The sequence below is a fragment of the Pan troglodytes genome, chromosome 18, assembly GCF_028858775.2.
Source record: "Pan troglodytes isolate AG18354 chromosome 18, NHGRI_mPanTro3-v2.0_pri, whole genome shotgun sequence".
Lineage (NCBI taxonomy): Eukaryota > Metazoa > Chordata > Mammalia > Primates > Hominidae > Pan > Pan troglodytes.
The window spans coordinates 24,815,695-24,839,281 of NC_072416.2; the positions used below are offsets into that span (position 1 = coordinate 24,815,695).

At 46.1% G+C, this 23,587-nt stretch overlaps 1 protein-coding gene across 2 annotated transcripts in view; it reads right to left on the reverse strand.

Annotated features, from left to right (window-relative positions):
- Positions 1–14,153: 14,153 nt before the first annotated feature.
- Positions 14,154–23,587, reverse strand: part of OTOA (otoancorin) — a 96,965-nt gene continuing 87,531 nt past the window's right edge. For both annotated transcript variants that reach the window (XM_054669010.2, XM_054669011.2), the window contains 5 exons: positions 22,751–22,893; positions 22,317–22,453; positions 21,698–21,795; positions 17,555–17,750; positions 14,154–14,413 (listed from right to left, as the gene is read on the reverse strand). In XM_054669010.2, the coding sequence (XP_054524985.1) occupies positions 14,343–14,413; positions 17,555–17,750; positions 21,698–21,795; positions 22,317–22,453; positions 22,751–22,893 (645 nt within the window). In that variant the 3' untranslated portion in view covers positions 14,154–14,342. The remainder of the gene's footprint in view (positions 14,414–17,554; positions 17,751–21,697; positions 21,796–22,316; positions 22,454–22,750; positions 22,894–23,587) is intronic.

Sequence of the window (23,587 nt, forward strand, 5' to 3'; positions counted from 1 at the left end):
AACAGACAACATACCCATGTAACAAACCTGCACATGTATCCCCTATATCTAAAATAAAAGTTGAAATTATAGGCTGTTTGCAGTGGCTCATGCCAATAACCCCAGCACTTTGGGAGGCTGGGGCAGAAGGATCACTTGAGCCTAGGAAATCAAGACCAGCCTGGGCAACATAGGGAGACTTCCTCTCTACAATAAAATTAAAAATTAGCCAGGCATTGTGATGTGCACCTGTGGTCCCAACTACTTGGAAGGCTGAGGTGGGAGGATTGCTTGAGCCCAGGAGTTCAAGGCTGCAGTGAGCCATGATTGTGTCACTGTACTCATCCTGGGCCACAGAGCAAGACCCTGTCTCAAAAAAAGAGACAGCTCACTGTCAGCTCACTGCAACCCCCACCTCCTGGATTCAAGCGATTCTTCTGCCTCAGCCTCCCAAGTAGCTGGGACTACAAGAGCGCACCACCATACCCAGCTAATTTTTGCATTTTTTTTTTAGTAGAGACAAGGTTTCACTATGTTGGCCAGGCTGGTCTTGAACTCCTGACCTCGTGATCCGCCTGCCTCAGCCTCCCATAGTGCTAGGATTAGAGGCGTGAGCCACCGTACCTGGCCGAGAAATTATTTTTTAAGTGAAAATAAAAAAATAAAAGCTAGTCACTAGGTCCAGCCCACAGTCAGGGCAAGGGGTCACAAAAGGACATGAATATGAGGTGGCAGGGATCATTTGGGGTCATCTTAGAAGCTGTCTACCACAATGTTCCACTATGAATTATTTCAGAGGATTCACACCTGGGGCAAGGAGGTACATCGATAGCATGCAACTAGAAGGAGTCCTGAGACAGTCATTTGCAGAAACCCTGGTGGAGTTTTGGTTTTCCTTGGCCACGCAATCAGGGGCTACTCACTGGCTGATGGACTCAGCTGACACCCAGATTAATTTGAGAACTGTATCCACAGTCATTAACTATGGGGCAGTGCCCAACTGTCCCCAAGCCAGAAGTAAGAGGTATGCATCTTCACGACCTCAATGACAAACTTGATCATATAAAATAGGCAGCATTCATTGACCTGGTTCAGGCTACGCCGGAGGTGGACTACCACCTGGAAACAGACAGACATTGCGGAAGCTTCCCTGAGGTTCCCCTTGCAGCCTTCAGGGGTGAATTCTTTGACACTGGGTGTTTGAAATGGAGCAATCAAGGCCCCAGCAAAAAACAGATGCACACTCCAATGGGGTAATTGAGGACAGTTTAGGAAAGAGATTATTTACAGAAGTGTGGACAGGATTAAGAGAAAACAAGGATGTGGAGCACGCTGGTATTATCAACAGTGGGGTCTAAAAGGGAAGGAGAGAGAGAGAGAGAATCCCGGAACCCAGAGAGAGCTGTCGCTGTAAGACAGAGCTGCCCAACAGGAACTGTGGCCTTTAGGGAGAAACTGAGCCACTGCAAACTCTCAGCCCGGAAGGAAAGAAGCCAAGGGAATAAATACCCTGACCTCCCCTTCCACCCTCCAATCTCCTACTGGGTCCCCATTGGCCAGTCTGGCTCCCTGGGCACACCAGAGTTGAGAAGAACGGACAGCGGATTTGGAGGCGCAAGCAGAAGGTATCCAAAACCTAGACAGAAAGCCAGGCAGCTTCACATGAGCTTTTTAAAAGTGTAGAAGTCATAAAAATTCTCCTGGGAATGAGCAAACACATGGGCTTTCAGAAGCTGAACACAAAATAACTTTTAAAATGAAAGTCTGCTCTGGAAGAGAAAAGGTGGTTCCTGGCAATGTGCAGAGGAGGATTAAAGTCCCCACCCTCAACTCCAGCCTGCTGCGTCTTCCAAGAGAGAATTCCCCAGAGCCTGGACTAGGGAAGCATTGGCGCCACTGGGAAAAGCTGCTACAGCCCTTGTTGGGCGGCTCTTTCTCACAGCTACTGAAGCTGCCTTTGCAAAGATTATGACAGTGAGAGAATCTGGTGTTGCTGACTCCATCTTGTTTCTAGCCTCACAGGCTAACTGTCCTCACTCATTCCTGGGCATAGGCCAAGTTAATCATGGGATGAATTATTTTATTTTATTTATTTGCTTTTTGAGACAAGGCCTCACTCTGTCGCCCAGGCTGGAGTGCAGTGGCATGATCACGGCTCACCACAGCCTCGAATTCCCTGGTCTCAGGGTGGTCCTCCCACCTCAGCCTCCAGAGTAGCTAGGACTGCAGGCGCATGTTAACTTTTTTGTATTTTTTGTGGAGATGGGGCTTCGCTATGTTGCCCAGTCTGGTCTTGAACTCCTGGGCTCAAGTGATCTGCCTGCCTTGGCATCCCAAAGTGCTGGGATTGCAGGTGTGAGCTACTGCACCTGGACAGGAATTTAGTTTAGAGTTTAATTTGAAAGCAAGGATGATAATAGTGTTCCACTAAAACTGATTCCCTCATTGTTTCAGGGCTGAAACCACCTTTGTAAAACTAAGGAAAGGCCACAAGATTAGGGAGGGGCCTGAATTCTGCTAAAATGGAGGCATAGTCTTAGGCATAGTTTTAGAACCAGCCATTGTTCTATAAGTCACAAGATTTGTGACTTCCCCAATTGCTCCTATAGATAACATCACTATTATAGAACCTAGGATTGGTCTTGTGAGATGTTTTTCAGACTTTGCATTCTGGCAAATAACTGACCCCACCTGGACTTGTAACTCATGACTCAACTGGTCCTGTGGCCCCTACCCAGAGGTGGACTCAGAGCACCAGGACCATTTCCCACACCTCTATTGCATCCCCAACTAATCAGCAGCACCCATTGCCTAGTCCTCTGCCCACCAAACTATTTTTGAAAAACCACAGGCTGGGTGCGGTGGCTTATACCTGTAATCTCAGCACTTTGGGAGGCCAAGGCAAGGGGATCACCTGAGGTCAGGAGTTCGAGACTAGCCTGACCAACATGGAGAAAACCTGTCTCTACCGAAAATACAAAATTAGCCGGGCATGGTGGCACATACCTGTAATCCCAGCTACTTGGGAGGCTGAAGTAGGAGAATCACTTGAACTCGGGGGGCGGAGGTTGCGGTGAGCCAAGAGCACACCATTGCACACCAGCCCAGGCAACAAGAGCAAAACTCCACCTCAAAAAGAAAAGAAAAGAAAAGAAAAACCACCACAACCTCCAAGTTTTGGGGGAGACTGATTTGAGTGATAACTCCAGTTCTTCCACATGGCCAGCCTCAAGTTAATTAAACTCTTTCTTCACTGCAATACCACAGTCTCAGCAAACTGGTTTTGTCTATGCAGTGGGTAGGAAGGTTGAGTAATCACACTACAGTTCTTTCTGGATTCCAGGAGTCTCTCTCCCCTTCCCTTTTAGACCTGGTTGGTAAGGGCTCTGTGCTGTTGACAATTTCAGAGTACCTCACATCCTTTGTTTCATTTAACCCAGTCCATGCTTCTGTAAATACTCTCTTTGCTAAACTGTCCTCAAGTAATTGATTTTAATGTGCATCCATTGCCTGCCAGGACCTGATTAGTCCATTTCAAGCATCCAATATCAAAGAATGCACCCAAAACAAAGACACTGTTAGGAAACACAGAACTGGGCACTGCAAAGGTCTTTGAGCATGACACAAGGATGTTGCAAGAGTGGCAGGCCCAGAAGGCAAGTGGGGATTGAAGAACCTTAACAGCATATTCACGGGGCTCAGTCCTAGGATTCAGCATCATGACATATCACCTCCAAGCTTCCATGCTTTCATTTGTATAGCTAAGACATGACAAGACTAGTGAGGGTGTCCGATGATGAGGACAGTCAAGGATGTTAAATTCCTGACTATACATTAACAAGCAGGAAAAAAACTAACAAACCTGCATCAGTGTGAAGACCAGAAAGGCCTGTCCACAGAGCCAGATGACAAGGTATAACAGGATGCCGTTGAAAAAAATCAGACTAGATAAGAGCAGGTTGCTGTGTGAGCAAACTCAGACCATACAAGAGAACTATAGGCCCCTCTCCTCCAGCCCGGAATTCCTGCCCTGAGTGATGCTAAATCAGGAGGAAGAAAAGCAGGAGATGATATTGGCTACCCTCAGGGGACAGGAAGCATCACCGGGTTGGACTACCAGACTGCCATTCAAACTTATATACATGGAGTCAGTCGGGTATGACTCAGTCCCCTGAGGCCAAATGTCAGCGAGGAGAGTGGGAGGAGCAAATCTCTCTCCTCCATTAGAGTTGTCTCCGGAACAAACCCAGGTCTCAAGGCAAAGGCCTCACACACTATTTTGCTATTTTGTCACCCACGTAAAGTTTTCAAAAACAGGATCCCTGTAGCTCATCAGGCACTCAGGTGCATCAAAGCTGAATTCAGGGTAAAGATTGATGCTGTGGCGCAGTGAAGCTGAGATGCCCATACTCTCTCTGTTCAGGTTATAGAGAAAACGGGCACTTTGTGATCACTTATACCCATAATAAAAAACAATTTGTGTGCATCTCATGAGCAAGAAAAATAAACAGGAAAAAAGAAAGCAACCCAACTACTTGTAAGTATAAGGAAATCCAACCCATATTTGTTCATATAACTGAAAGGTCCAGGGGCAAACCTGCAGGTATGGTTTGATGCAGGTGCCAAAATCTTTTGCCAGGACCCAGTGTTTCTCACACCCTTTCTTTTTTCTTTTTTTCTTTCCTTCTTTCTTTCTTTTTCTTTTTGTCTTTCCTTCTTTCTCTCTCTTTTTTTTTTTTAACAGGATCTCACTCTGTCACCCAAGCTGGAGTGCAATGGTGCAATCTCAGCTCACTATAGCCTCAACCTCCCAGGCTCAAGCAATCCTCCCACCTCAGCCTCCTGAGTGGCTAGGACCACAGGCATGCACCACAATGCCCAGCTAATTCTTTTCATTATTTATAGAAACAGGGAGTCTCACTATGTTGCCAGGGCTGGTCTCGAACTCCTGGGCTCATGTAATCCTCCCACCCACCTAAGCCTCCCAAAGTTCTGGGATTACAGGTGTCAGCCACCATGCCTGACCTCACACCATTTCTTAACTCCATTCTTCTCACTCCATTTCTTAATTTCATTCCTTTATAAAGCTTCTCTTCTTACTATTTCAAGATGGCTGCCCAATTCATGTGCAGAGGAAAGAGAAGTTCTTTCTCTTTACTCTGACAGTTGAATAAAAAATCCAAAGCCTGGCTCTCTTTGGTCCATCCCTGAATCAGTCATTATGGCCTGGGGAATGGAGTATGCTAATTGACTTAAGGGAATCAGGGCCCAGCACTGGAGTGAAGGTGGGGCTAATGCCACCTAATCCACTGGAGAGTACCAAAAGTGTGCTTCCCCAAAGGAAATTCACAATACTGTGGGAAAGGATGAATTGATGCTGAGTCACTATAAATGACAAATGCAAAAGATAAACATACCAGGCCCCACTCCTTGCAGGAAGCAAAAGATCCTAGAGGGAGAGGCTGACATGGAACAGGATGTCTGACCAATAAAACTTCTTCCAACGAGGATTCACAGACATAGTCATACCTTCCAGGCTAAGTAAGGCTCAATTCCAGGCAGCTGTCTGTCTCAGCTCCTCATGCACATCTGTCGCTTCTGTCTACCTAGCATTTGTTTCTTCTTTATTCAGTTCTCATTGCTGTGTAACAAATTGACAGAAGTGCATCAACTAAAGCAACACAAATGTATTATCTCACAGCTCTATAGGTCAAAATCCAAGCACGGCTCAACCGGATTCTCTGCTCAGGGTCTCATGGGGCTGAAATCAAGGTGTCAGCTGGAGCTGTAGTCTTATCTAAAGCTCAGGGTCTTCTTCCAGGATGATTGGTTGTTTTCAGACTTCCGCTCCTTCTGATTATCTTGAGATAGGAGGCAGGACTTGACTCTGGAGGTGGGGCTTGGACACCGGACCAAGTTCAGGACTAACTAAAACAGAGCTGGGAGGGAAGCAGCTTTCCCTAAGACACACCCACCAGTGTGCCAGGTCAGTTTACCATTGACACGGCAATACCTGGGAGTTACCACCCCTTTCCATGGCAATGACCTGATGACCTAAAGTTACTACCCCTTCTCTAGAAAGTTCTGCAGAAACCACCCTTGAATCTGCATATAATTAAAAGCAGGTATAAATATGACTGCAAAACTGCCCAGAGATGCCACTCTCTGCTTACAGGGTAGCCCTGCTCTGCAGGAGCCGTCATGGAGCTGTAACACTGCAGGAGCTGTAACACCACCGCTTCAGTAAAGCTGTTTTCTTCTACCTCCAGCTTGCCCTTGAATTCTTTCCTGGGCAAGGCCAAGAACCCTCACAGGCTAAGCCCCAGTTTGGAGTTCATCTACCCTGCATCAATATGACTGAGGTCTTGTTTTCTTGCTGGCTATCGACCAGAGACCTCTCTTACCTCCTAAAGACAAACCTAGGTCCTTGCCCTGTGGCCTCTCCATAGGCTTTCTCACACTTTGAGCATCTCTGACTTCAGGAAGGGCCTAGTCCCTTTTAAAGGTGCACCTGATTAGGTCAGGCCCACCCAGATGCTCTCCCTTTTGATTAACTCAAAATCAACTAACTAGTAGCCCAGTCAGGGCAGGGCTATTCCATCACATCCTCTAATTGTGCAGCACTGGAGAGGAGGAGATTGCACAGACTGTGCACACCAGGGAGCAGGGATCTTGGGGGCCATCTCAGAATTCTGCCTACCACATTTTAGTAATTGATCTCTTCTGGAATCAGTCCTTTCCTGCTCAGTCAATGTTATTTGTGGTAGGATTTAGGGTAATCAGACCTAGCCTTGGCCAATTGGTGTAACCATTGTCTGGGCCACAGTGGTCAGATCAGAAATGGGCACCTGCCTCAAGCAAGCCCAATCAGACCTAACCTGGGGACTTTTGCTGAAGTAACTAGGAAAGATCTCTCTCTCTCTCTCTCTCTCTCTCTCTCTCTCTCTCTGTCTCTCTCTCTCTTTCTTGTTATTGCGGAAGTGTTAGGCTGTAAACTTAGAGCTGATGGTGGACACCATGTGCTATGATTCAAATGACCCCCCAAAACTCATGTTGAAACTGAATCCCAAAAGTGGGAGCATTGAGAGGTGGGACCTTTAAGAAGCGATTGTATCCCTCTTGAGGGCAGAGCCTTTACTGACCACCTAATGTTTTATTAAAGTTTGTTCTCCACCACCCCTATCCCTACCATCACCATCTGGAGCTGTCGATCCTTTCCTCCAGATTTCTTTGCTCCATAATATTTATCACTATCTGATACAGGGGTGTGTGGATGTGAACATGTATATGTGTGCATGTGTGTGTTTATGGTCTGCCTCTCCCAGCCCCCAGTAGACTGTAAGCTTCATGAAAGCAGGGCTTTGTGTACTGTTGTTTCTGTAGCATGGGGTCTGCCAAAAAAGTAGGTTCTCCATAAATGTTTGTTAAATGAATATATTCTGATTCTATCTCCCCCCTCCTCCAGAATGGATCTAAAGCTTCCCAATCTTTGCCTGAGTGAGTGTCCTACTGAGTTCAATTTTGTTTCAGAAAGGACGTGTGTATGTTCACCCATACACTGCACAAATATGTAATGGACACCAGCCATGACCAGCCTACTGGGGACTGCTTGGCAGTAGCAACACGGCAGCGAACAAGACAGATGAGCCTCCTGCCCACAGAAGCTTACATTCGGGTGGAATACAGGCTGGTGAGTTGTCATGCCGATTCCTCCAACCCCAAACCCTTTCCAGTATGGCAGGTCCTGGAGCTGGACTGGCCACCATTGAGAATCCACCCAACTGCCCATCAGCATCTCAAGTTCCCTGTTGCAAGATGCCAGGGAGCATGAGAGAGGACCATGGGGGAGAGTGAGCTCTCAATGAACCTGGTGTGGCAGGGAGAAGATGAAGATGGGGCAGATCCCCAGGGGGAAGACAACTTAAGGGCAGACTTGTTGAACTAAGTTACTTCAAAGGGTCTTCCATCTTCCAGCATGAGCAGAGAAGATGACCACACACCTGGGGGAGAGTCAGATGGCTTCTTCAATTGGAACGTTCTTCCCTAAGGATGACCTAATATAGCACATGACCTGAAAATCCTTCTGGGAGACTCCAGGTAAAAGGGCCTTGATTGCACCAGGGAGAGAAGCTAAGTTGTAGATTTGGGGGAAATGAGTGTTAGAACAGTGAGTGCTCAAGGGAAGTAGTTAAGTGAGCCATGAGATACAAAGTCTGCCATGGCAAAGTAGGTGGAACAACCATGTTATGAGTATAAGCTCTGACCCCAGCTTTCCTGTGATTTCTAGGACCCTTGGTCTTGAAGATGGGAAATAAATGGGTGCATGACAGAAGTTAAAGACCATTATCGGGTATCAAGTACCATAGCACTTTTTGGAGGCAGAAGAGCTTGACAAATGGGCATAGTGTACATAGTAAATGATGGTAAGGGTAAAGGATAAAATGTATCATCTTCCTGTCATCAGAATGGGACCAGCACTGTGTAAGGTGGGCATGTTAATGACATGATATATAAGACAGCTTTTGCTACAATAACAAGGAACTCCCTAGGCCTGGCATGGTGGCTCATGCCTATAACCCCAGCACTTTGGGAGGCTAAGGTGGGTGGATTACCTGAGGTCAGGAGTTTGAGACCAGCCTGGCCATCATGGCGAAACCCTGTCTCTACCAAAAAATACAAAAATTAGCCAAGCAAGGTGGCACATGCCTGTAATCCCAGATACTCGGGAGGCTGAGGCACTAGTGGTGCTTGAACCCAGGAGGCAGAGGTTGCAGTGAGCCGAGATCACTCCACTGCACTCCAGCCTGGGTGACAAAGTGAGAGTCCATCTCAAAAAAAAATAATAACTTAAAAAAAGAGAAATAACTCTCAAATCCCAATAGATCCCTATAACAAATATTTGTTTCTTGCTTCTGAGTCTTCAGATTGGCTGTGATTACACTGGGTTTGGCTTGGCTGAGCTCAGCTAGGTTCTGCTGAGCTCAGCTTGGCTCCAAGGTTTGGGTTGAGTTCAGGTCTGCTCCACATGTCCCTTCACATGAGAAGCAATTGCCAAGAGGTCAAGTCAAATCATGCAGCACATTTAAAACTTCTGCTGGGGGAAAAATGTTGTGTCTGCTCACATTCCAATGACCAAAGCCCAAAGTTAGAAGGGCAAGGAATTAGACTCTACCTATTGAGATGTACTACAAAGTCACATGGCAAAAAGCTTATAATTCTAATAAAGGAACTAAGCAGAATCACTAGGAGCAATCACCTAGTTCGCCACACATGGAGATGTGCCACAGGGACTCAGAGACTGGAAGGAATTCCCCAGGGCCAGAGTTCTCCTGGGAAACTACAGCCTCCACCATTGCCTCCCAGATTTCATCAGCATCTCTGTAGTCTGGCTCATCAGAGGCCACAACGGAGATAAAGGCAAATAAAGACTTCAGCTGCTGGCAAGCTGCAGATATCTCCATGGATCAGCCAAGCCCATGTCTCTTTCTGAAACAATCAGTAATCGGGGAAGCGACAACAGAAAAGCGTAATACAAACTACCTATGGTATTGGAAGAATCCCAGGAATAGTTGGAGGTCTTGAATGAATTTGAAGAGGGTACTCAGTTCAAGACTACTTTAAGACACACACTTTGTAGATGTCCCAACTAGATACTGTGTGGCCTGGGAATTCTGCAATGTTTACTTTTTTTCAATTATATTATGTTATAATATATTTATAAGAAATATATATCATATATAAGATTATATATAGCTTATATATCTATATATAATATAGATATATTATATATCTAAATATAATCTTTGATATATATCTCATATATTATCTTATATATGATATATTATCATATACATGAGTTATACGTATCTCATATATATTATTTTCTTATATATATGAAATATATCTCATATATATAAGATATGAGAGCTATATATCTCATATACAGATAGATATAGATATCTATCTACATCTATATTCCCAGGCCACACAGTGTCTAGTTGGGACATCTACAAAATGTGTGTCTTAAAGTAGTCTTGAACTGAGTACCCTCTTCAAATTCATTCAAGACCTCCAACGATTCCTGGGATTCTTCCAATACCATAGGTAGTTTGTATTACGCATTTCTGTATATGAGATATATATCTCATATACAGATAGATATAGATCATTCCATCACCCAGGCTGGAGTGCAGTGGCACAATCATAGTTCATTGCAGCCTCAAAATTCTGGGCTCAACCGATCCTCCCACTTCAGCCTCCTGAGTGGCTGGGACTACAGGTGTGTGCCACCAGGCGGGGGCTAATTTTTCATTTTTTGGAGACAGAGTCTCACTCTGTTGCCCAGACTCAGATGTAGTGGTGCAATCTCAGCTCACTGCAACCTCCACCTCCCAGGTTCAAGCAATTCTCCTGCTTAGCCTCCCAAGTAGCTGGGACTACAGGCACGTGCAACCACTCCCAGCTAATTTTTTGTATTTTACTAGAGACGAGGTTTCACCATGTTGCCCAGGCTGGTCTTGAACTCCTGAGCTCAGATACCTGCCCGCCTCAGCCTCCTAAAATACTGGGATTACAGGAGTGACCCACCCACTGCCCCCAGCCTTTTTTTTTTTTTTTTTTTTTTTGGTAGGGACGGGATTTCCCTATGTTGCCCATGCTGGACATGAACTCCTGGCCTCAAGTGATCCTCCTGCCTCAGCCTCCCAAAGTGCTAAGATTATAGGTATGAGCCACCACGCCTGGCCCAATATTTCTAAAGGCCCCTCAAGAGGCAAAAGTGGGCAAAGGACTTTTAAGGACAAAAAATGCCTAGTATTGAATATTAAGTTGTTTACTGTGTTGTAACTCTCTTCCATGACTTCAGTAAAGCAGAGTAAACACACACATGCCCCAAGACACAGTAACCTCTGTTTGGTAGTACAGCCCATCACAAGCAGCTGTGGCTGAACCCCTGGGTACCAGGACTAGAGAGGATAACTTCCTTGTAAGTTCCACTGGATGTTAGGCTGAAGTTGCAGCCCCCATCAAGCCAGGCTTGGTGTCTGGAGCGGGCCTGAAGGTAGAGATTCTGCAAAAGGATCTAACTGGGGTGATATTCAAAAAATTTAGAAGCCAGAATGGCACAGGTCCTGGCCGATAAGAACCAAAGCCAACATGCTGTGATCTGCATACAAGTGCCAGTGATCCCTGCCTCCAGCTGAGGAGGGCTGTGAAGGATGGAGGCTAGAAATCCATCAGGAGAGCTGACATTGAAAGGTGAATGGGAGCAGCACCTGCCAGCGTGACCTGCTGCTTTCCTGCATGCAAAGGACTGCGCATTTCAACCTGAGACCCTGGGGTTCCTGCAGGGCATCAACTAGATTTGTCTTCCTGCCTGGGGTGATCACCAATTATATGTGCTGTGAGGCAAACTGTCCTCCCGCTAGAGGAGGAGGTGAAGGGATTTACAGAATCTCTCTCTGATCTGACTTATTAGAGAAGTTAAAGGACACCTGTCCAGGAGGCAGCACAGTGTAGAGATAAAGAAGTCAGGATTCAAATTTGTCCTATCTGGGAAGCTTAGACAAGAGCTCCTTAACCTCTCTCACACTCAGTCCCCTCAACTGGAAAATGGGAATCCTAACAGTGCCTACCTGGCAGGAGCATGGCCACAATGAAATGAGCTAATGACACAGTGAAAGCCCTTAGACAGCCTGACCCAGAGTCAGCCCTCTGTAATGGGAGTCATTATTCAAGATGGGAGGAAAGAAACAGGAATTAGATCAGAAAGAGATGAAATACAAAAGCTACATGAAGTTGGCAGTGTGAAGCCTGACTCACAGGAGAGTGGATTTTGTTACTGTTTGCTTTTTCTTGTCCAGGATAATCCAAGACCGGCAGAAAGTGAGAATACCGATTGAGATCCAAGGACATCCTCATGGGAGTCTGTGCAGACACGTTCTCATCAAGAACCCCTCTCCAAGCAGCTGGTCCAGCCCAGCTAAACTGGGGGCTGCTGTTTGTAAGAAAATTAATGTTCTGGGCCAAGCACGGTGGCTCATGCCTGTAATCTCAGCACTTTAGGAGGCCAAGGCAGGCGGATCACTTGAGGCCAGGAGTTCAAGACCAGCCTGGCCAACATGGTGAAATCCCGTCTCCACCAAAAATGCAAAACTTAGCTGGGCATGGTGGTGCATGCCTGTAATCCCAGCTACTCAGGAGGCTGAGGCAGGAGAATCACTTGAACCCGGGAGGTGGATGTTGCAGTGAACCAAGATCATGCCACTGCACTCCAGCCTGGGTGACAGAGTGAGGCTCCATCTCAAAAACAAAAACAAAAAAAATTAATGTTCTGTACCTGAGGAGCACCCATTTGCTGCCACTTCCCTGCCAGGATGAAGGAAAACCAAGTCAGACATTAAATAACACGTGCAGGATCACACCTTTCACACTGCAGTCTTAGTTTTCTATAAAACCACGTGACCTCTGAAAATACACTCCAGCCTCTGCAACACCTACTCATGACGCTTTGTAAAATCCACCGCCTTTTAGGGACACCAAGATTTTCAGAAACATGCAGTTTTCTTACCTCCAGATGAGATGTCTACTGTGGATAGGTGACTAGGAGGAGAACCCAAGGTGTGCTGATGGCAGAACAGAAGCACCTAGGATGCCACCAGGGAAACGCCCTGACACGCAGCTGTGATGCTGTCTTCGAGAAGGTGTTTGCAAACACCGCTGCTGCCCCCCTTCCCTGAGCCCTGACTTCCTAAACCTAAGGCTAAAAGCATCCTGGCAATTCCCGGAAGTCACTTCATTCTAGCAGGATCGAGCCAGTGGGTGGAGTTTTCTCAGCCCGCCAGGATCACATCAGTGACTGACTTACCCAATGTACTTTTATTTTTTATTTCAACCAATTCCCCAAAGCCCAGAGCAACTTAAAACCAGAAGAGCTGCCACCATCTCCACCAAAAACAGGGAATATTTTGAGAGTTTAATGATAACTTCACAGCCATCCATTCAGCTGAGTCCCAAGGAAATGGAAGACACCTGAAAAATGTATTTTTAAATTGATTTAACGTTGAGCCATGTTAAATGTTTTAATTTCCAACCAATGCAGTGCCCACCAAAACATCAATTAGTCCCAGCAATCAGGCAAGAATACTGGCTTCTGCTCAGGGATTCATTTATTTCAGCTCTGCTAAATATCGTAGAGGAGAAATCCAATGTAGCCTGTAGCTTCAAGAAAGTGAAATTAAGCCCAAGTAGAAACTAGATGAGGCCCTGGCTAAAATGGTGCCTTTTCTTGCACTGCCTCTCTCTGGTATCTCTCTAAAGTGAAGGCAGCAACTTGATTGTAAGGGTCTCGTGCTGTTAACAGAAAACACCCTTCCTTCCCCGCAGGTTCTCTGTCTCCAAGCTGGAAAACAAAAGAGGCTGCAATGGGACAGAGAAGGGCTTCCTGCTGAGGAGATGAGTGGGCTTAAGAATTTGCAAGATCAAAAATCAAAACAATTAAACCCATGGAGATAGAGTAGAAGGAGAGTGAACAGAGGCTGGGAAGGGTAATGGGAGAGTTGGTGGGGAGGAGGCAGATGGTTAACGGGTACAAAAAAAACAGAAAGATGAGTAAGACCTACTCTTCCATAGCACAACAGGATGACTATAGTCAACAGTAATTTTTTTTTTTTTTTTTGAGATAAAGTCACTCTGTCACCCAGGCTAGAGGGCAGTGGCATGGTCTCTGCCCACTGCAACTTCTGCCTCCTCAGTTCAAGCGATTCTCCTGCCTCAGCCTCCCGAGTAGCTGGAATTACAGGCGCACACCACCATGTCCAGCTAATTTTTGTATTTTTATAGAGATGGGGTTTCACCATGTTGGCCAGGCTGGTCTTGAACTCCTGACCTCAGGTGATCCACCTGCTTCGGCCTCCCACAGTGCTGGGATTACAGGCGTGAGCCACTGCACCCGACCCTATAGTCAATAGTAATTTAATCGCACATTTTAAAATAACTAAAAGAGTACAGTTGGATTGTTTGTAACACAAAGGATAAAGGTTTGAGGTAATGGATACCCCATTTTACATGATGTGATTATTACACATCGCATGCCTGTATCAAAACATCTCATGTACCCCATAAATATATATACCTACTATGTACTAACGAAAATTAAAATTTAAAAAAATTAAAAATAATTTGCAAGATCATTTTTAATAATTATTTTTCATTTGGGGTGCATTTTCACCATCAAGGCCCCAGGGTTTCCCTGCCCTAGATGAGGGTCTGGATCCAGGGAACGGTGTCCCACCATCTGGAGCATCCTGTCTCTACACACGTTGGCCAGCTGCTTGGGGCAACACAGGACGATGCGCTCAGGCCACTCACCACAGGAGCTTGGCCATTAGAACCAGCAGGGGACAACCAAGCCAAAGACCCCACGACTGGAGAGCTCCTAAAAGCAAATACAAAATAAGAGTACACATGAAGTTCTGGCAGCAAGCAGAAGGTAGACACATCATGTCCAACTCCCCGAGTCTCTCTCTGGGACCACTTGATGCAGAGCCTTGATTTGTTCGTCTCTTAAATGGGAACAATGACCCCCAAAGAGGAGGAGGGGTGGGGGAGTGAGAATTAAATGAGATTGTGTCAGTCAACATGTACTAGGGAGCTTGTTAGAAACACCAATTCCAGGATCCCCTGGAGATTCTGATTTAGCAAGTCTGCCAGGAGACCCAGGAATTTGTATTTTAAGCATCTCTCCCAGCCCTCACTTAGGCCCTTGGGGTGAATGAAGGAGGGGCATCCAGGATCTTGCCCAGCCAGGGACATGCAGGGAACATCTTTTTAAGGGGCCCTCATCACTTTCTGACACTGCTGTTTCAAGGGAAAACTGGTCACACCTTTCTGCAGGGGATTTGACAACATCCATTAAAAAAAAAAATTGAAGACAGAGTCTCGCTCTGTCACCCAGGATGGAGTGCAATGGCGCCATCTCGGCTCACTGTAGCCTCTGTCTCCCAGGTTCAAGCGATTCCTCTGCCTCAGCTTCCCTAGTAACTGGGACTAAGGCATGTGCCACCACACCTGGCTAATTTTTGCATTTTTAGTAGAGACGGGGTTTCACCATGTTGGCCAGGCTCATCTCAAACTTCTAACCCCAAGTGATCCACCTGCCTCAGCCTCCCAAAGTGCTGGGATTACAGGCATAAGCTGCCACATCCGACCAACATCCATCAAAATTATAAATGCAGACCCTGTGATCTAGCAATCTCACTTTGAAGAGTTTATCCTACAGACATACTGCACAGATGCAAATTATATCAGGTCAGGAGCTGCAGCATTGTTCATAACAGCAAAAAAAAAAAAAAAAAAAAAAAAAAAAATAGAAACAACTGCAAGGTCCATCTACAGACCTCTGGTTGAATACAGTTACGGCATAGCCATAAAACCAACAATGGCACAGCTCCTGTGCACAGATACAGAACTCCCTCCAAAGTATATGGTTAGGTGAAAAATACAAGGTGCAGAATAAGGTGTATAATAAGCTTTTGTGAAAAGTGCAGAGATCATCTATATTTGATTTGCTGTGTATGCATAGAATATCTCTGGACAAATACACAAGAAGCTGCTAACATTGGTTGCCTCTGGGGAGGGAACAGGGTGGCTGGGGGACAGGGGCTGGAGGACAAGGTTTCACCACATGCCTTTCAGACTTTATATATTTGGAACCCTGTGCATTATCTATTGCACATATTATCTATTCATGCAAAACGCTATAACATTTACAAATAACTTTTAAATATATGCATATCATATTTCAATGGAAATTTTTTTTTTTTGTTGCTGTTTGTTTGTTTGTGATGGAGTTTTGCTCTTTTGCCCAGGCTGGAGTGAACTGGCATGATCTCAGCTCACTGCAACCTCTGCCCCCAGTGTTCAAGCAACTCTCCTGCCTTAGCCTCCCGAATAGCTGGGATTACAGGTGCCCCCCACCACACCCAGCTAATTTTTGTATTTTTAGTAGAGACGGGGTTTTGCCATGTTGGCCAGGCTGGTCTCAAAACTCCTGACCTCAGGTGATCCGCCCACCTCGGCCTCCCAAAGTGCTAGGATTACAGGCATGAGCCAATGTGCCCAGCCTCAATGAAAAGTGTTTTAAAGTAATAATATAATACATCAAAAGGCATGATTTATGTTTTCAAGTGCCACCTCTGGCCACTTGTGGCTGCAGAAATGGGGAATACTCCAATTCACCATCCCTATGTGAAGGCAGGATAGGGAGACATTCAAGTCAGGAAAAGGTGGAGTGGAGGTTTTAGTCAAGCACCAAGTCCTCTGACTTCTCTGGGCACTTGCCCATGCCGGTACCTACTCCTGAGACACTGTCTACCTCGCTAAGCCCATCTTCTTCTCACCTTGTGTCTCACCTGAGACATCACTGACTTTAGGAGGTTTCCTGACCCATGTGTGTTCCCCATCTCAGCACCCAGCACCTGCCTCATGTTCACCAGGGTACATGTCTTCCCTCCCCGCCAGGCTGCACCGAGAGCTCAGTGAGGGCAGGGAACATCTCTGTTCCCCATCTTGTTAGAAGCTATCTCCCCAGAGCATGGTCCAAATGTGGTGTTAAGAACAGAAGGCACCACAAAGAAGTGAGAAAGTGAAGGGGAAATGGGGAGAGCTGTAAGAAAGGCATGGGGGAGAAAAAGGAAAGAAGGCCATGTTCCCAGGATCCAATGCCACTCCCTGGGGAGGCTTCTCTATCTTAGCTCAGCCCTCAGTCACTATCACCCTCCCTGGTCTTGTCAGATTTGAAATATCTTCTTCATTTACAAGAGGGCCTTATCTATCTTGCTCACCTCTGTATTCCCAGCCCCTACTGCAGACTTGGAACATAGTAGGTGCCCAGTAAACATGGGTTGAATTAATTAATATTGGACAGGCCAGGCTTGGTGGCTCGCACCTGTAATCCCAACACTTTGGGAGGCTGAGGTGGGCAGATGACCTGAGGTCAGGAGTTCAAGACCAGCTTGGTCAACATGGTGAAGCCCCATCTCTACTAAAAATACAAAAATTAACCAGGTATGGTGGCACACATCTGTGATCCTAGCTACTGGGAGGCTGAGGTGGGAGGATCGCTTGAGCCTGGGAGGTGGAGGTTGCAGTGAGCCGAGATCGCGGCACTGCACTCCAGCCTGGGCGACAGGGCGAGACTCTGAGTCAAAATAATAATAATAATAATAATAATAATAATAGTTCATTATTATTGGATAGTGAGGAGGGAGTTTGCAAAGGAGCGGCTAAAATGAAATTAGTCCTGAGTTTCTGATGTTATGCGTCCTGGGTAGGGGCGGGAGAACTGGAAGATGTTTAATGCCCCCCACCCAAGGGCAGCCATAGTTGACAATCACTAATTCTGAAGCTTGGTAGGGAAGCTTGATAGGGACTTTGGGTTTTTCACGGAGGGCAGAATCCCCAGTGACTGTCAGAGACCTCGCTCTGAATCTTAAGAACCTCCCCACCCCAGGCCTGACAGGGAGGACAAGGAAGGAGAGTGGGGCTGGGACGCGGGGCAGAGGGCGGCTCTGCTCACCTGCGGGAGAACGCGAGGATGAGGTTCTAGTGGGACCGGCGCTAGCGGGCGCGTCCTGCCAGGAGTGAGTCTTGGCGCCATCTAGCGCCTGCTGGAGGCTCTGCAGCTGCAGTGGACTGAGCCGCCGGCGCTGGGCGTGGGTCACCGCCGCGGCGTTCTCCGGACCCAGGGAGGCGATCTGCTCCGCGGACAGCTCCTGCAGGAGGCAAAGGGGCAGCACCCTCACACGGGGCCCCTCCCCAGATTTCCCACATCTCGGGCGTCCGCGCAGGATGCACACAACTTTGCCATCCCCTTGTGTGTATCATGTGTGGTCCTCTTTAAGATATTTCCTTAAAATTAGATCACGCTTGCACTACCAAAATAAATGCATTTAAAAATAGAAAATTTAAAATGGAAGTTTCCAAAAACGGAAAGCCGGCAGACTTGCCATAAGCAAGCATTAAATAGGAGCCGCAAAATAAAAATAAAACAATATTGTTGAATCCTAGCTAGATTTGTCCGCCAACAATATCTGAACCCCTGGCCTCTTGAAAAAAAAGAGAGAGAGAGAGAATATAAAATGTATTATACAGGGTTAAATTGACACTTCCTTCTTGAGGTATTTAGAAGTACTAATAGAGAGTTGAAAAGGGAAGCATGATTTCCTCCCTATGTGGCAATGTTGTTTAATGCAATGCAAGACAGCTTCCCAGTGCTTCAAGTCTTCCACCTCCTGAAACACTGATGTGGAGGGGGAAACACAGGCCTTAAAGATCAGAGGCCTGAATTTGAGCCCCTGCTCTGCCACATACTTGCTGTGTCACCTTGAAGAAATTACACAGCCTCCCTGGGCTTTGGGGATAAATGTGAGACAGCATAGAGAACTCATCTCCTCTGCTGACTGATTCTGATCCTTTGGTTTGACTGCCTGAGCACCATGTGATGAGCTCTGTGAGGGCTCCATGGAGGGAAAATGCAGTCATCTATTGGTGATATCTGCTATGGACAACATGAGTTGGAAATTCTGCCGGCCAGACTATGTCTTCAAGGACTGTGAACAAGGTGTCTTCTGAAGTCACTTCCAGATCAAAGGATTTGGTGACTCATTCCAATGGGACTGGAATACGAAGGGGACTCTACATCATCATGTTTATTTTCTAAAGGCCCTGAAGAATCTGGGAAAGATGCTTATGCTCCCTCATCCCTTCCACTCCTGTCAGTCACCCTCTCCTCCTCTTTTGTCCAGGTAGATACTTCCCTGGAATCATATCCCTCTGTGTAAAGCCCTTCCAGGAACCCCACTCCAGAACACAGTTCAGGCTCCTGGAAAAAACTCTGCCCACCTTTCCAGCCTCACACATGGCATTCTTCACTCCAGGAGAGTGGGTGCCAATATTTACAGTTCCCTAGAGGCAGCATCTTTCTGTGCACCTCCTTCTGCCTGGAACACTGTTTCTTCTTCATCGCCAGCTGTTCTCCAAGATTCAGCATCTGGTCGGTCAAGTGCCATGGCTCATGCCTACAATCCCAGCACTTTAGGAGGCTGAGGCAGAATGATTAACGGAGCTCAGGAGTTCGAGACCAGCCTGGGCAACACAGTGAGACCCCCCCTTCTCTACAAAAAGTTTTTTTAATTAGCCAAGTGTGTAGTCCTAGTTACTTAGGCTGACGTGAGAGGATAGCTTGAGCCCAGGGGATCAAGGGTGCAGTGAGCCATCATTGTGCCACTGCACTCCCTTGGGCAACAGAGTGAGACTTTGTCTCAAAAAAATTAAAATTCAGCATCACCTCCTCTCCTCTCACTACACACACACACACACACACACACACACGGTGGGGTGGTCACAGAGGTACTTTTTTGGCTTCCATATACCATTAACACAGAGTCTGTATTCTAAAAATTATCTCTTTTATCAATGTTGCTGACTCGCGACCCACAGGCCAGATTGAATCTCTAGGCCTACGGCACTGTGTTTTCAAAAATAAATTCAGATTGGCTGCCAACATTTAATTATCAAGCAATTCCATATGAAAATGAAGATTTCTGACTTCTTCTCGAAAAAAGTGAAAAGGAAAATTCAGCAATCCTGGGCCCACATGGCCACACTGCATGAATGTGCTAGGAATGAGAAGCAGCCTCCACATTTAGACAGGGCTCTCCAGTTCACTTCGGTCTCTACCCAGCCTACTGCACCTTATGTTACCTTTTAGGCCCCTGAAGGCACTATGTGATAACCCCTTCACCTGTGCATCCTTAGGTGCACCTACCCTGGAGCCTGCCACAATGTAGGTGATCAGTAGGGATTTCTGGAATAGATAAATACCTGTACAAGGAAGCAGCACAACAGCACTCCAAACAAGACCAAGAGAAAGTGCTTAGCAAAATGCCAGCATCCAAGACCAAGCTGCTTGTCCCATGCAGAGTGCCCCAGAGGGGAAGCAGGTATTTGCTCAATGGCTTTGAGGACTGCTATTTATTGCCCTCAAACAGCTACTATGCCTGCAATGTGCTCGGAACTGTCCAGGATGCTGAAGTGATTGAAGGTCGGCTTTCTTTTTTTTTTTTTGAGACAGAGTCTCGCTCTGTCGCCCAGGCTAGCGTGTAGTGGAGCGATCTTGGCTCACTGCAAGCTCCGCCCCCCGGGTTCACGCCATTCTCCTGCCTCAGCCTTCCGAGTAGCTGGGACTACAGGCACACGTGACCACCCCAGCTAATTTTTTTGTATTTTTAGTAGAGACAGGGTTTCACCATGTTAGCCACGATGGTCTCAATCTCCTGACCTTGTGATCCACCCTCCTCAACCTCCCAAAGTGCTGGGATTACAGGTGTGAGCCACTGCACCCGGCCTCGGCTATCTTTCTTGAAATGAACAAGTGATGTGGCACTGGGGGAGTTTGTCGAGCCTGGTTTGTGCGTTTTATCCAGAAGTGCTGGACAAAATGTGTTCCCACATTACACAGCAAACAGGAACACCAGAATCACTGCCTCCTCATCAGAGCAGACTATTCCCACCAAACACTCCCCTAATCTTGTATACAGACAGAAAAAAGGGTCGCAAGGTCATTAGATACCCTGCTTCCCTTCCTTCAAATGATCCAATTTCACCCTCTCAATTTTTTCATAGCAGTTTTTCACCTGTCCTCTTGTGATTTTCCTAATACTTTTCTTTAAATCAACTAAAAATATATATATATAGAAATATATATATATATAGAGAGAGAGAGAGAGATGGTTTCGCTCTTGTTGCCCAGGCTGGAGTGCAATGGTGTGGTCTTGGCTCATTGCAACCTCTGTCTCCCGGGTTCAAGTGATTCTCCTGCCTCAGCCTCCCAAGTAACTGGGATTACAGGCATCCACCACCACGCCCAGCTAATTTTGTATTTTTCATAGAGATGGGGTTTCACCACGTTGGCCAGGCTGGTCTCAAACTCCTGACCTCAGGTGATTGGCCTGTCTCAGCCTCCCAAAATGTTGGGATTACAGGTGTGAGCCACCATGCCTGACCTAAATCAACTAAAATATTTTTATTTAATTATATCTTAAAAGGAAATGTTACAGAGGTCCACAATCCCTCATCTGCAATTCTGAAGTCCAAAAATAATCTGAAAACTGCAAGTTTTCCCCCAAAGTTTAAGTCAAACTTATTTATCGGCAAAACTTGACCTGAAGTAATGTGAGGCTATTTATTTATAGTCTCTATTTATTCCAATTAGTGTGGCTTGTCACAGATTTCTTCACAGAAATATTAATGTGTTTGCTTACAAGGTGCTTCCCCAGACACTGCTGGGGGTATGAAGTTACATACAGTAAATGTACAGGGTGATCTTTTCAAAATCTGAGAAATTCTGATTTCTGAACTATATCTGTCCCCAGGGGTTTTTGTAAGGGTTTATGAACCTGTCATACCACCATAAGTAGAAAATCAGTACCACCTGCTAGAAGAAGAGAAGATGACCATAAAAATAAATATAATTAAACTACATATTGTAATTTTAAGAAAAAATGTTTTTTAAAAACGCCTAAACTCACACAGATCTCCTCTGACCCCATCAGCAGAGCCTGGTCACAAGCCTCTAAATTCCAAGGCCCATCACCTGTTTCCCTGTGTGATTTGAAATGGGGTCAAGCTCCCATTTCTCCTTGAAGAACTGAGCACCTACTTTGAATATCTCATCAGGAAGGCATTTTATTGCTGATGGCTGGAAATATGGCATCAAATCCTTGTCAAGCATCCGGAGCTCTGCCTTAGTTAATCCAGCTGGGGAGAAAAAGGAATCACGGGGGTTTAGTTCAAGCCATCAGAACTCCGCTTGTTTTATTAATGGTGCTGCATAATGCTCAGATCTGAGTGTTCTAGGCAGGCATCATTCCTTACAAAAGGCCCTGGAAATCACACTGGGGAATCAAGTTCCTTCATCAACTCAGAAAAAAAAAATGTGGGTCACATTAGCCCTGATTGGCCTCCTACAGTGAAACGCATGCCCAGAAGGAACTTCAATTTACACACTTTCAAATTTTGTATAAACCTACTTAGGGGCCAATTAAATCACATTCTAAACTAGCGGTTTTCCAAACTTTAGTGTACACAAGAATCTCCAAAAGAGCTTGTTTTAAAAGCAGATTTGCAGACCCACCCTCTGCAACTTCAAATCATGAAATGTAGGTTCTACTGTAACGCCACTGATGTTTGCTACACATGGCCAAGGATAATGTTTTATTTTGTGTCCCCACATTTGAGTTTGGAAAGGGAGAGAAAGGTATGCTCAGGGTGAGTCTTACCTGCAATGGTCCCAAGCTCCTGCAAGACAGAACTGGTCCACTCAGTGGGATCCCCAAACACAACTTCGGCCTTCCTCTTAAACTCGGCTAAGACATGTGTGCTGCAGAGCAGGGTCCCAATTCTGGCCACTACCACCCTGGTAGTGGTTAAAGAGGGAGGGATATAATATGAGCTTGGACTCTTCAGCCAAAAACACACACACACACACACACAAACACACACACACACACACACACACTGCACAGTAGGCTCAGCAGGGACAGCAGATCTAGCTTATCCCATTAGCCCAGTGAGATTTTAGCCCAGAAAGGTGCCAAGTGTCAGGAGGTGGAATATCTGGATGGATGGATGGATGGAGGGATGGATGGATGAATGGATGGATGGATGGATGAATTAACCCATTTGCCATTTTGCACATTCATATTTTAGTTACCTGAATTCTGAGATCTTTATAAGTGGGATTTCAGTGATGTTTATAGCACACAGGGTTGCACCAAGTCCTACCAAATGAAAGCTCTTCAGGTCCTGGATACTGTATCCTGAATCATCCAGGTACCCTTGCAAAATGGATTCAGCCTAAAAAATAGTAAGAATAAAAGATAAACCATCCAGGAATGATCAAGGTCCCCAGGCCTGAGGGGATAAATAAGCTGTTGCTGTAGTCTCCTGACTGATCTCCCATCCTACTCCTCTGGAATCCCCACTCCAAACCATCCTGGCCTCTGCATCCAAGTTCATGTCCTTAAGATACTACTTCAACTGAGTATGTCCCCTAATCTATGGAAGTGTCTTCAGGCAACGAATCTCTTACATCCTTCACCAATATTAAAGGCACTTGTGTCCTGTGTGTCTGCTGCTTATTTCCTTCAGTCACTCTTATGACCTTCAGACAGTTTGGACATACAACTTCTTCTGCATCAGGATCCAAACTTTTCCAGCATCTTTTTCCACAACGTTTCTTCTCCCTTTTTTTTTTTTCTTTTCGTTTTTTGGAGACGGAGTCTTGCTCTGTCACCCAGGCTGGAGTGCAGTGGCACAGCTCGCTGCAACCTCCACCTCCCCAGGTTCAAGCAATTCTCGTGTTTTAGACACCCAAGTAGCTAGAATTACAGGTGCACATCACCACATCTGGCTTTTTGTATTTTTTGTAGAGACGGGGTTTCACCATGTTGCCCAGGCTGGTATCAAACTCCTGACCTCAAGTGATCCACCCACCTCGGCCTCCCAAAGTGCTGGGATTATAGGCATGAGCCACCGCACCCAGCCTTTC